This window comes from Tursiops truncatus, chromosome 8 (assembly GCF_011762595.2).
Source record: "Tursiops truncatus isolate mTurTru1 chromosome 8, mTurTru1.mat.Y, whole genome shotgun sequence".
Lineage (NCBI taxonomy): Eukaryota > Metazoa > Chordata > Mammalia > Artiodactyla > Delphinidae > Tursiops > Tursiops truncatus.
The window spans coordinates 13,949,431-13,962,744 of record NC_047041.1 but is presented as its reverse complement, the minus strand read 5'-3'; the positions used below and the strand labels follow the sequence as shown (position 1 = coordinate 13,962,744).

Sequence of the window (13,314 nt, the reverse complement as noted above, 5' to 3'; positions counted from 1 at the left end):
ATCACATCCCACCCCTTCTGAGCGACGGGACCTTGTCCATCCCTTCAGCCCTCTGAGCCTCAGTTTCCTCATCTGCAAAATGAGGATCAATACATCGAGTGAGATACTAATAGTGAAACCATCCAACAGAATGCCTGTGACATACTCGGCCCTCAACAAACCACCTCTGGCCATGATGTCCCCTTCTTTACACCCTACATGGCACCCAAATCCGTGGGCATTTGGTAAAGATGGGCACTCTCGAGATATTTGCTCTTGAGTATCCAAGGGATCGGGGCCCAGGGGCATCATCCCAGTGGTATCAAGTACAAAAACTTGGCTTTTTCTCTGTCCTCACAGAGGCCAGCTCCCTCAGCTAGCACTCCCCTGGGCATGACTGGGTTTATCGACATACACTCAAACCCAGAGCATGAACCCAGAGAGCAGTTATCCACTCTCTTAGCCTCAGGGCTGTCTCAAAAGCCCAGGAGAAAAGCAAAGGGGAGTTTCCTTTCAACAGTGGCCCAAGTCCCATCCCCTCCACCAGCCACCCCTCTCCCCGACCTACTCCTTGGCAGTCTCCGTGCAGGGTCTGGGCTGGGAGGAAGCTGGAGCCTACTTTCTTGCCCTGGGCCTCTTTAAAGAGTGGAGGGTCTGAGAGGAAAAGAAGAGCAACGGGGACAAGCAGTTCTGAAAGTAGAGGTCCAGAGAGAAGACCTGTGCTCTTCTCAACTAGAGAGGGCTGTCCCTCTCAGGGTGGCTCCACAGCCCCCAAAGGGTTAACAAGGCCCTAAAAATAACCTGCTCCCAGCAGGACCTGCTGATTGGAACCCTCCAGCCATCTGTTCCCATTTTCTCCTGTTCACATTGGAACATCTGAAACCAGCCCCAGAGCCCCAGCCCGATCCCAAAAATAGCCCCAGCCTGCCCAAGGAACAGGCCCCAGGGGCTGGGCAAAAGCGGCATGGCCAGCCCAGCAGTGAGGCATGGCCCAGGCCAACACTGAGCCCTCACTCCCAGGCCCATGGAAGGGAGGTGTTCCCTCTGTTCCCAGAAGGAGGTGGTCAGTAGACCCAGGGGCTCCAGCCCACCCACCTTGGTACCAGGCCAGAGAAGGTACCCAAGAGCCCTGGTATCCCAGGCACTCTGCCACATCTGAATCCACTTTCTCCAGAGATTTGGACACGCACTTCCCAGAAGACCAAACCACTTATCTGCAGAGCGTCCCTCTTTGTGGGCACACCATCCCTGCTGCCCAGTGCTGGGCTCCTCACCCAGAAGTTCCCAAGCCTTACCCCCTCCATCATCCGACTCTCATCCCGGGGCCCTTCGGAGCCTTGCTCACCCAGAGTCACTCAGCATTCTCCCCTGGCCTGCCCCAGGTAACACAGGGTTGAAACAGAACTTTACCCAGCCCTGCCCACACTCACCCACGCCGCAGAGGAAAGGATTCTGGGGGTGTCCTCTGGATGCTGGTATGACCCCACCCCTCCTCTGGGCTTCAGGATGGGCTTCTGCCCATCTGTGTGCAGCAGGTGCCAGGCATGCCCATCTGGGCTTCTATACATATCACAGGCCTGGGCACTGCCCTGCCACGCTCAGAGAAGATGCCCAGGCAGGGTACAGGGAATCCAGTGGACCCTGGGCCCCAAGGCAGGCCTAACAGCTGCCATCCATATAACAGCCCCACACTGCTACTTTTCTCCCCAAAGAAGGTCCCTGACCCCTTAGGCCAGGAAAGAGAGGAGGCGGCCATCTAAGCCATTTAAGAACAGAGTGTCTTAATGGCTGTTCAGCCTGGTGAAGGAACAGAGCATCAGGGGATGGGATGGTGGGAGGGGTGTTGAAGCTGATCTGAGCTAATAGCATGGGGGAGGGAGGGCTCAGCCCTGAGAAGTGCTGGGAGATGTGGAGGGAGACAGGCCCTAAGACCTCAGACCCCTCTCCAGGCGCATGGCTATTCGGCAAACTTGCAACCAAGATGTTAGTTTCCCCTCAGTGGGGAAACTGAGGCAGCAAGAAGGTGGGTCTGGATGGGTATTAGAATCTAGGAGTCTGAAGTGTTGGAAAGGCTGTCTCTTTCCCACCGTCCATACTCTCCCCACCCCCATCAATTCTTCCCCTGCTAAAGCCCCCGGGTGGACCATGAGTTCCTGTGAAGAGCTATGACTAATAATAACGAGGAGGAGCTCTAACGTTTATTGAGCATTTACTCTGTAACATCAAGCTGTCCTGAAGGCTTCACATGCATTATTTAATTTAATCCTCTAATTTAGTACTCTACAAGAAAGTTCTCTTGTTATCCCCACTTTACAGATAAGAAAACGGAGGCCCAGGGAAGTTGAGTAATTTGCCTGAGGCACACAGTCCAAAATTAGGAGAGTCAGGATTTGAACTCAGACACTCCAGCAGCAGGGCTATTAACCATTTCACAATACATGTTCACCCTGGTAGCAGCCCTCTGTGCTATGATGAAAGAATTGGTGCCTCACCCCCTCATTCCATACTCCCTCCAACCCCAATGCACACCAGGTCCTAGGTAGAGGCCACAGTTCCTGCCCAGGGAAGAGATCAAAGAGAGGCCACCACTCCCCACCCCCTCAACACAGGTGCCTGGCCCACTGGGGTTCTGAGAGCAGAGTTCTTGGGCCACCCCAGCCCCATCTACCCGCAATCTGTTACATCGTCACCCATCCTGGTCCCTAAGAGTCTGGGGAAGGAGCAAGGCAAGTTACCATGACAACAGCACAGGCCCCTGCTGAGAGGCCCAGAGGCAGGAAGAGTCTCCGCAGGTGGGGGTCAAAGGTCAAGTGGGACTCACTAGTGACGAGTGGAGTCCCAGCCCTGCCCCCCCCACCCCGCACCTGCTCAGCCACACCTGGCACTGCCCCCCACTTTTTTCATTGCCTGAGTTGGGAGCAGGACCACTTCCTCTGTGTCCCTGAGGGGTGGTGGCCTCCAGCAGGGAGGGTGGGGGGACTCGAAGCCCCTCCCTCCTGGGGACAGTCTAGGAGAAGGGCCTCCTCGCAGTCCTCCGCTTTCTCCAGCTTTCCCTAGTCAGACCAGGAGCCTACAGGCAGGCGTGTTTGTTGTGAATTCAGGGAGTTGTTGCTAAGTAAGGAAGGAGGGGGGGCAGGGAGGGAGGGAGGGAGGGGGTGGGGGTGGCAGTAGGGAGAAAGCGTGTGTGTCTCTGTGTGTGCCTCTGTGTGTGCGTGTGTGTGTGTGTGTGTGTGTCTGTGTGTATGTGTGTCTAGGGGCCAGGGCAGAAACCACATTACTGTGGCCGGTAGCCACCCTGGCTTTGACTCAGCCAGCTGAGGCCAAAGCCAGCAGGCGAAGGGGAGCAAGAACTTGGGATGCCCGGGAAGGAAACCGTACCTTGCCCTCCAGGGGTGACCAGGCTGGGGCTCCCCACCACCCACCCCGGCTGGGACTTTCACTGGGGCAGCAGCTGTGGCGCTTTAACCCTTCCTGCCCCGGCCCCGCCCCCATCCCCTACCGGGTTCCAGGTTGCAGGCAGTCAGCACCCTCTCCTCGGGGGGGAGGAGAATGAAAGGAGAAGTGGGGGCAGAGAGCCAGGAGGAGGGCGCCGGAGACAAAAAGCCAAGCAGGAGGCAACGGCAGAGGCAGACAGAGCTGAGCGAGGAGGCTGTGAGGACACACATAAGCACACAGACCTCTCACCTCAGGATAATGCGTGTCGGGCTCAGGCTCAAGGGTGTGATCTGGGCTGGGGCTCCCTGTGGAGAGAGGGTCACAGCTAGAAGCCCCAGGCCAGCAATCTCTACCCCTGCTCCTCCCAGAGCCCCAGCCCCACCCCCAGCACGCACACACTAAGCTTGTACACACAGACGGGCCTGCAGCTCCAGGAAGTCCCTGAGCTACTTGGACACCACCCCCCCTCCACGACTTCTGTGGATTGGCTGGGAGCCAGGCCTGACCAAGCGGCCCCACCGCACAGGCACAGCTCCCCCTCCCTCCCCTGCAAGCAGGAAAGGAGAAGGCGCTGGAGATGCCTTAGAGCTCCCTCAGAGCTCAGCCCACAGGGAGAGGGGGGAGGACTCCCACGGCCTGGCCTGAGGACCCGGGTGGAGGGATGGATGGGGAGGCCTGAGGACCCCAGCTTCCAGCCCCAGCCACCCCGGGGTTATCCTGTGTCAAGGAGAAGACTGGTGTGGGTCCTGTGTCCCCATGTGGTCTCTCTTGTCCCCTGAAGATGCCCCTGGGGACCGGGCTTGGCTGGGAGGGCCTAGGGTGAGAGAATCAGGCTTAGCAGTTCAGTAGGAGGGGGCTGGGTGAAGCTCCCACAGGCAGGCGGGAGGGAGGCTGGTGGCTGGGCTCAGTTTGTACTGGGGGTCAAAGGGGAGTTCTTTTCCGAAGAATTCTGGGAGAGACGCCAACTAGAGCAAGCTGCTAACCACCCCTCCCTCTCTCTCACTGCACTGGGTGGGGGGGTGTCCCTGCCAACCAGACTTAACCCTCTCCAGCCTGTGGTGCTCCCAGGCACATGACAGGGGAGTTGGGGAAGGTCCCGCTGGGCTCAACTTCCAGTTCTAGGGGGCAAGCACAGGGTGTCTGCCAGAACACGGTACCACTTGGCCCCATCTGGTACTGCCCCGCCCTGCCGCCACCTGGGTGACTTTTCTGGGCTCATCTCCTGAAGGTGTCTGCAGTGATGTGTGTGTGCGTGTCTCAGAGACAGAGATTGAGAAACAAACTGAAAATTCCTTGCCAAGGCCCTCCCCCTGCTGGGTCACTGAGCACTGTACCAACCTGTGCCTCTACCCCTCCCTTCCTCCCACTGAGTCCTGGGACCAGAGGCCATGGGAAGGGGGTTTATAAACAGACAACTTTTCTCTCTGCCCACCTCATGCTGCTGTCTCCATAGGCCCTTGACTCCGACAAACAGCCCCTGCCCCAACCCTCTTCTTCACTGATTTGCTACAAGTGCTTCAAGTATTCAATTATAGCCTGAGATCCCAGGATGGGAAACTGAGTCACAGCGAGGCATCAGGGATTCCAAGGGCCCGCATCGCATGCAGACATAACTCTACTAACACAACTCTTGCTTTGGCAAAAAAAGAAAGAAAGCTCCCCTTAGCAATCCCCACGCCCCTCCTGTAAAACACGATTAAGGTCAGACATCAAGAAGGACTTCCCAGGGTCAAGGCTACAATGGTAGCCGGCCTCGCATCCAACGCTTCATATTTCTGGGGTGGCACATCACCACCCCCCCGCCCCAGCGTTCCAGGCCCCTCTGTCTTCTGCTCAGGCTGGAAATACGAGTGTCTTGTCTTGTTTTGCTGTCTGCCCCTAGCTAGCAAAGTCAATTTTTCTGAACTTTAGCCACCAAGCTCCCAGGTCTGATGTGGCTGGCTGTTTCTTGTCCCCAATGAAGCAAGTGACCCCAAGGGTAGAGGGTTAACTCCCTTTCCCCAGCCCTTTCTGGAGAGCACTGGGCTGCCCTGTGACAGCCCCCACGATATCACTAGGACAAGAAGAGGATGGACTGGGAGTACTGGGATCCCTTAAGGTGCCGGGTGTCCGTGAAGGGCAGAGGAAGAGAGCCCAGCCTTGGGGACAGTTTATCCCAAAGTCTCCCCACTGCACAATTTCTCTCCAAGGACCACAGAACTGCCAGAAGCCTTGGCCTCGCTCCAAGAAACCTCCCTATCAAAGGACAGAGGACTCCATGTCCCAGGGAGCTATGGGGAGACCTGTGGCTACGCACCCCAGACATGTTCTGAGGGAGGAGGATAGAGGCGGCAACAGAAGCGGAGCGCACTGAGTGTGCGCACATACGCACACACGCACGTGCATCAGAGACACAATCCCGAGCACACATACTCCTCAGATACTCCCAGACGTGTACCTGAGAGAGAAACAGACACAACCCCCAAAGACACACATCCAGGAGACCTCTTTAAAATAACCCAAACTCCCCAAAAATGACTCCTTAAGACCCATAGAGGCTCCCATACTCAGAGAAGGCCAAAGAGAGCTCGAGAAACACAAATGACATCAGCCAGTCACACAGAACTACTGACAGACAGAAGACAGACCCACACTGGGATACACGAGCACACACACAGAGTAGTATGCACATGGCCATGTGCTAGCGCACAAACTCACACACACACACACACACACACGCACACGCGCGCGCGCACGCACACACACACACACACACACACGCAATGCACAGCATGAAGTCAGATTAGAGGACTAAATTCTGGGCTAGTGGGGAGGAGGGGAGTCAGAGCAGTGGGGTGGAGAAGTACTCAGGGATTTCAAAACAATCCTGGTTTCGAAATGCTGGAAACGCTGGATTCAGGGCCATTCTCAGTTGAGGCTGGAGGGTGGAGAGTGAAGGGGAGGGGGAAGACAGGCCAGCGCAGGGCCACCAGCCCATTGGAAGAGGGACTTGGACAGAGGGCATCCCAGCCCCTGGGCATGGGGACTAGGCCAGACACCAAGGTTAGGAGGGGCAGGTGGCCCAGGGCCAAGCAGGGAGGGCCTGGGGTGGAAAGGAGGCAGAGAAGGAGAGGCCTCCACTTTAGCCACTGACTAGAGAAGAAAGAAGGCGAAGGAACCTACCTGGGCCCTTCCCCGACCCGTGGGTGGGTGGTAGTGGCCACCTTCCCCCCTACAGAGTGGCAGCTGGCTCCCCTTCCCCGCCAGCTAGCAGAGCCCCAAGGCAGGCCTAAAGCTAGGGGTCAGAGGGTGTGGGAGGACAGCAAGGGCCTTCCAGGGGACCCAGGACCACCCACACTCAGGGCAGGGTGGGGGACATCTCCCTGGGAAGCCAGAGCTTCCTACCTGGGTTCCCAGAGAGGGGAGCTCTTCGGGAGGCTGAGGCACTACAACAGACCCCCACATCCAGGAAGTCACCCCTCTCCTCCCAGGGCACCAGGATGCCCTTACTGCCCCTCCCCCAACCTCCAGGGAAAGTCGGCAGCTCTCTCCCAGGGAGGGGAGGTCAAGCCAGGCTGGGGGTGGGGCTCTGGAGGCCTGGCCCTGGCACCCAGCAGAGGAAATGCCAGGCCTTAACTCCAGGCTGCCTTCAGGGAGGCCCATCCAAGTGACGTGCGGCACCTCTAGTGCTGCAGTTTTCTTCCCCTTGCCCCTCAGCTCCTAGCCTCTGGCTACCTGGCCCTCCAACTGGCTCCAGCCCAAGCTCTGGTAGTTAGAGGGTGGGACCTGGGGAAACTTAGCGCCCCTGGAGGAGCCTCTACCAGCTTCATCCTGGCCCCTTGGCCAGTCAGAGTCTCCTCGCCCCAGATCCCTGGGGGCAGCCCCCACAGTGTGGCTTACAGGTGGGCAGCTGGTGGGGCTGGCAGGCAGGGGCACAGATGCCAAGCTAGAGCAGCCAGGTGCTCAACAGGTTGAGCCAGTCCCTGGAACAGCCAGCCCCACCCCAGGGAGAGCAGGCCTGGCAGAGGCTCCCTGCCCGCGGCACCCAGCCTGTACCCGCTTGGCTCCCACGGCTGCCCACTTTCCCACGGTGCCATCCCCTCTGCCCCCTCCCCCGAGGTCAGCAAGCAAGCAGTGCCCAGGGTTCCTGGCACAGGGAAAGGATGCCGTTTCCCCGTCACCCCTGGGTGCCCAGGCTCTTGGAGTGCCTCACTACCAGCAACCAAGGAGCCCCCAGAAGAGTAAACATGGCATCAGGCCAAAAGGAACCCCAAAGTGCCCCCTACCTCCTCGCAGGCCTCCTCCAGTCCTGGGCAGACTGGACACTCAGACACCCTGGCTCCCCGCAGCTGCCCCCCAGGGCGCTGGGACAGAACTTCAGCCCGCGGCGCCAGAGGCAGTGTGGCGGCCCCCAGCTCCTGTCTTGCACTCCCTGGAGGAGGGGCTGCTGAGCTGGGGGACTGCTGGCTCCCTCCACTCCTGCCAGAGCTGCTGCTGCCTGCAACCCTGCTCCTTTCCTTCCACCCCACTCCTGGGCTCCACGCAGCTCCATCCCGGCCCCTCCCCCTACAGGCAGGCAGCCCCCTTTGCAGGCATCTCCTTTAATCTAAAGCAGGTGCCAGGCATTCCAGCCCTTGCTGAGTCGACACTGCCACCCACTAGGCCTCTGCCCAGAAGGCTATTGCCCTGCCTCTTCATGGAAGTTGAGTCTACGGCCCAGGGCTCCTGCTTAACTGAAATACCCAGAAGTTGGGAGGCAGACACTACCCAAGGGGAATCACGGGTGCCCAACACAGACTCAATAAGCAAGTTCACTAGGTCGTACATTACCACTGCTGTGATCGATTGTGGACCACCAACACTAATCCTTCTCCAGGACTCTGTAATCTCTTCCCACCTGGACCCTCAACGTCAGTAATTAGAGACTCGGAGCCTCCATACGGACCTCCAGAAACCATCTCTAGCGTGAGGCCCCTGCTACCCCGAGCACAAGAGTCACACTGGATCCAAGGTTATATAGGTATTCTCCCCTTCAGGAGCACCCCTTCCAGCATTAACCCCTGCCCCACCCCAATCAGAAGCAACACAGGTAAGCAGAACGCCTCCAGAGGCAAGTGGCCAGAAGGGTGAGCTTCCAGGCCTGGTTCTCCAAGGCCACGGAGCCTGATCAGCTGAGGGAGGGCAGCACCTTCCGTCCTGATACCAGAACCGCCCCCCCCCCCATTCCCTTACCTTCCTTTCTCTCCCATTCTCATCCTGTCCTGAAGCTCCTATCAGCAGGCACCTCAGAGCTGATACCAGAAAGACAGGGCCTGAACATGCTCTTCCCCTGGGGCCATGAAATCATGGTCCTGACCCAGAGAAGGCAGCCAAGCTAGTGCTGGGGGGCAGCAGACAAGCCAGGCAGCCCCAGCCCGGAAAAAGTAGCTGCACCTTGGAGAGGCTGAGGAGGGAGGAGAGCAAGGGGAGTGGAAGCCCACCCACCCTGCGGGTCTCATTCAGCGAGCTGCCCAGAGGCATCAGTAGGGTTACAGCAGATACTGTGCGAAGACAGCTTTCCTAGGTAAAACAGGAAACCAAGGCCAAAGATCAAGGGGGCCTCCAAGCCCCTTTCCCGGGGCTCAGTCACATGCCCAGCTCACCTCTCCCAGAGCAACACTTTTCCTCCCTGTAGCAGAGGCCCCCAGACACAGACACAGACCCACACCCCAAGCAGCAGACAGACAGAAGGAGGAGGGAGGAGGGGGTGTCAGAAAAACCCGGAAGGAAGGAAGCTGGACAGACAGAAGCCAATCCTGGCTTCACTGCTCCAGAGGGACACCCTCCAGACTCCCAGACTGTAAGGGACACTCTCCTCAGCTCCCAAGAGGGAGAAGGGGAGAGTAGACCTCGGTGTCCCCTGAAACCAAATTCCAGCAGCCCTGGGACAGGACATAGTCCAGCCGAGCAAGAAGCCCTAAGCCTCCCCTCTCTTCCTCACATTCCTCCCCCAAGAGCTCCCCCAGACCAAGGCAGGGGCTGTCTCCGCTTAGCAAGGCAGAGACACCTCCAAGGAACTGTGTGACTGCCCCCCCACCCCCCCACCCCCTGCCAAGCCCACATCACTAAGAATCCTAGGCAGGGGAGACTCCTCCAGTCACAGCCCCCGCTGCTCCTAGGCAGTGCTTGGGGGCAGAGGTGACCCCCAGCAATCTCCAGTCCCCACGCACCTCCTTATGGAAGCTCCTATAAGCCAGGAGAGGAGTGCTGGGGTGCTGAGACCCAAGGGGTTGGTGAGCCTGTGAGGGGGACTACATCTCCCAGAAGCCCCCAGGGCAGAGTTGCTGCTCCAGCTGGCCCAAGGCCGGCCTTGTTCTCTGTGCTAGGGTGGCAGGGTCCCCTGGCTGCCCCTAAGCCCTCCCCTCTGTGCGCTGGGGCTGCCAACCTGATTGGGGGCCCAAGAGTGGCCTCCACTAATCCTGGGGGCGTCCCCGACCCCTTAAACAGCCTGGGGGTGCGTGCCAGAGGGCCAGAGACAATCAGATTGTGTTCCCCCTCCCCAATTCGAACTGGATCTCCCTCCTCACGCCTCTGCTGGCCTGGCATGACTTTCGCCCTCGGCCCCAGCCCTCCCCTCACCTCGCGCGGGTCGGGGGTCCTCACGCCAGGCCGGAGTTGGACGCCATGACCAGGTCAGGGCCGGTGGGTGGATTGGGGTCCTCCTGCTCGCCAGTTGGAGGTGAGGAGGAGGGCGGGCAGGTGGTGATCTTTTGATCCTGGACGCCTTGATCTCAATACCAGCCCGGCCCGGGAGTGGGTATCCGGGAGTCGCTGGGCGCCTGGGTTCCTGCTTTCCAACCGCGGAGCATGGTCTTGGGCGCCGGGCAGCGGCGGGAGAGCGCGCACACCCGCCCGGCCTTGGGCTCAGGGCTGGGGTCTCAGCCCCGAACCTCACGGCTCCGGCTCCTGCTCCTCCTCCCTTCCTTCCTTCCTTCCTTCCTTCGCCTCCTCCTTTCACTTTTCCCGAGGCCCGCGGGGACGGTGGGCGCGGGGCGGGGAGGGGGCTGTCTGGGCGCTTATTGTTGGTCGGACGCCGAGGGTCCGGGTTGCAGTCCCCGGGCGGCGCGGCGCCGGGGGACCCAGGCGTGCGGGCGTCCGGCCGGCTGGCTCCGGGCAGCGGCGGTGGTGCAGCGGCCCCGAGTCCGGGGCATGTCCGGCCACTGGCTCCGCCGTTCGCCGCCGCCTCCCCGGGGTCCCCTGCGCTGCCGGAGCCTCGCTCGCCCCTCCACTCGGCTCCGCTCCCCAGCCTGAATAAGCATCGGGGCTCTCTGGCTGCCTCCTTCTGCCTTCATACCAGAGCCCGGAGAGGCCCCTGTCAAAATAAGAGCTCCCCCATCTCGCTCGCCTCCTCGCCCAACCCGGCTCCCCCAGCCTCCCAGTGGTCTGACTCGGTAAGGCGCCCGGCCGGCTAGCGGGAGGCAGGTTGGCCCGGGGGCGGGGAGGGGGCTTCTATGCCACTCTCCACCCCATTCCCGAGGACTGGGGAGGAGACGGGCTAACACCATCTCAGGCTGGGGAGAGGTTTGACAAACGTACCCTCCTATCTACGCTGATTGGAAGCAGTGGGAGTTGACTCCCCCCAACCCCCAACACTCACTCACACTCTCTCTCTCTCCCTCCCTCTCTCTCTCCCTCCCTCTCTCTCTCTCTCACTCTCTCTCTCTCTCTCTCCCTCTCCCTCTCCCTCTCCCTCTCCTTCTCCCTCTCCCTCTCCCTCTCTCTCTCTCTCTCTACTGGGTCCCCTCTTCATTGTATCCACCCACATTCATTATGCACTGAACATCTCTTTATTCACTTTATTCATCTCTCTTTCCTAGTAGACCCTGAGGATGTAGACTGAACTTTTTCACTTCAATCCTCAGCAGCGCAAAGTGGATACTAAGAAAATGTTTGTGGAAGTAAAACCTTTGTTCTCCCAAAAGAACTCTATCCTAAGCTCAAAGTGCCACACACACACACACACACACACACACACACACACACAAGACCCTATAGGAGAATAGATCCAATGGAAAAAAAATTGTAAAGTGTTTTAAAAAGCATTTCACATGTTATTTCAGTGTTTGCCACAAACCTGTGAGAAAGATGTTATGGCCCCATGACACTGATGAGGAAACAAAGGCTTGCACTAGTTAAGGACTTCCTCAGGGTTACACAGCTAGAAAGTGGTAAGCCCAGGACTAGAGTTTGGGTCTCCTTATCCCAGGGCACTTTCCCTGTATCCCACTACCCCCACCCACCCAGGATTAATACCAACAAGTAACAACCATTGAAGGGCACTAGCAAGCCCCTTTGCTCATGCTATTTGGTTCCTCTGAGCTTTCCCCTGCCCCTCCTCACAGATGGTCCCCAGATAGCTCTAGCTCTCACTGACCTCCCTCTCTTTTGACACCTACTACATCTATTCCACCCAACTGAGTACCTAATTGTATGTTTTATCTTGATTCTCCTGTGCGTGTGTCTGGTTGCCCCAAAAGATTCTTGAGGGCCCAAACCATGTCTCCTATGCCTCTATATTCCCCACAGCACTCAAGGGCTAGGTTCATAGTAGGGATTCAGTAAATACTCACTTGATGGATTGATGGTGTCTGCAGCTGGGCACTGGGCAAGGTCTGGGGAGGCACAGGTGAAAAAGGGGGAGAAACCCTGAAAGAAGATAACATAACAACCTCTATGGGTGCCTAACATAGAAGTTTACAAAGCATTTTCATACACACTATCTCTTGATCGTGCTTTGAGCCAATCAACAAAACTTCCCCAATTGCCTATTAACTGCTATGCCAAGACCAAGCTGGGTTAGGGACTGAATCATCACAACCCTGTGAGATAGGTATTGCCCCCACTTAAAGGAAAAGAAAACTGAAGCCCAGAGAGGCTGAGCTCTGGTGTGAAAGATCTCAGAGCCTAGGATAGTACCTGACCCGTGGAAGTAGGGTTTAATCTCCTCTCCCCTCCCCAGGGTCCTGCTATAAGATGAACCACAAGACAAGAAGGCCATTTCTCAAACAGGATTGCTTGTTGAAAGGAAGGGTCCACCCAGTTATGTGGGTCAGTTTCCCGTTACATACATGACACAAACCGCATGGGCTTGTGATGATCCATTTGGCACGATGCCCAGTTCATAGCAGGTCCAGAAAACAATGTTTGTAGGGGTGAGTGATGGCTGTGTTGCAAGAGGTCTGTTAATTGTGGCACACAACCAAGTGTATTCGGCATGTCCTGTGGAGCAGCCATGTAGAGCACTCCCCTGGGTGGAGCTGTGACTCATTCCCCCAGGTTGGGATGCGGAGCCCGAGCTCTGGGCAGCCACGAGTTCTGGGTGGACCGCTGGAGTGAGCGAGGGGGAGAGGAGAGAGGCCGGTGGCCCATTGCTGGAATGGAGTGGCTCCCTCTACTGGCGAACTCGGGGAATCACCGTGTGTTGGCGCGTATCTGTGTGTCACTGTGTCACGAGGAGTGTCACAGGTGTGTCAGCGAGTGTCGAGTGTCGGTGGAAGTTCGGGCATGGGTATAGCCTGTTCGTGGTGCAGTGTGGGTGTGCCAGCGTTACGTGGGCCTGTTTCTGGAACCACAGAGTGTACACACACAACCACATTTTGTAATACAGTTTACTTTTGGGGTGGGGGTAGGGGGTCGGAGGAGCTAGGGCTGCAGATTATCTGAGATTACTACCTGGGGTGACTAGGACGAAAGGATCTTCCGGCTGGTACTCATCACCGACCTCGTGCAGGTGGGATTCAGGACTAGAGAACAGTTCCTGGGAAGGGACTCTATCCCCAAAAGCAAACAAGGACCCAAGAAAGGGTTAACGTTGAGCCTCACAGTGACTTCAATCATTGGCTCAGGGCACTGTCAGTCAGCTTCGCGGCGGGGCTTGTGGGG

The 13,314-nt window shown here is 58.0% G+C and overlaps 1 protein-coding gene across 7 annotated transcripts in view; it reads right to left on the bottom strand.

The window, feature by feature from the left end:
* The window catches only part of BCL9L (BCL9 like), a 28,905-nt gene extending 17,884 nt beyond the window's left edge, over positions 1 to 11,021 (bottom strand). For 2 of the 7 annotated variants that reach the window (XM_033861963.1, XM_073808107.1), the window contains exon 1: positions 7,680 to 8,618. In XM_033861963.1, the coding sequence (XP_033717854.1) occupies positions 7,680 to 7,945 (266 nt within the window). In that variant the 5' untranslated portion in view covers positions 7,946 to 8,618. Of the gene's footprint in view, positions 1 to 3,663; positions 3,720 to 7,679; positions 8,619 to 10,011 lie in introns of those variants that run through there. The other 5 variants (XM_033861964.2, XM_073808108.1, XM_033861965.2 and 2 more) reach the window with 5 other exon arrangements.
* Between the last annotated feature and the right edge of the window lie 2,293 nt (positions 11,022 to 13,314).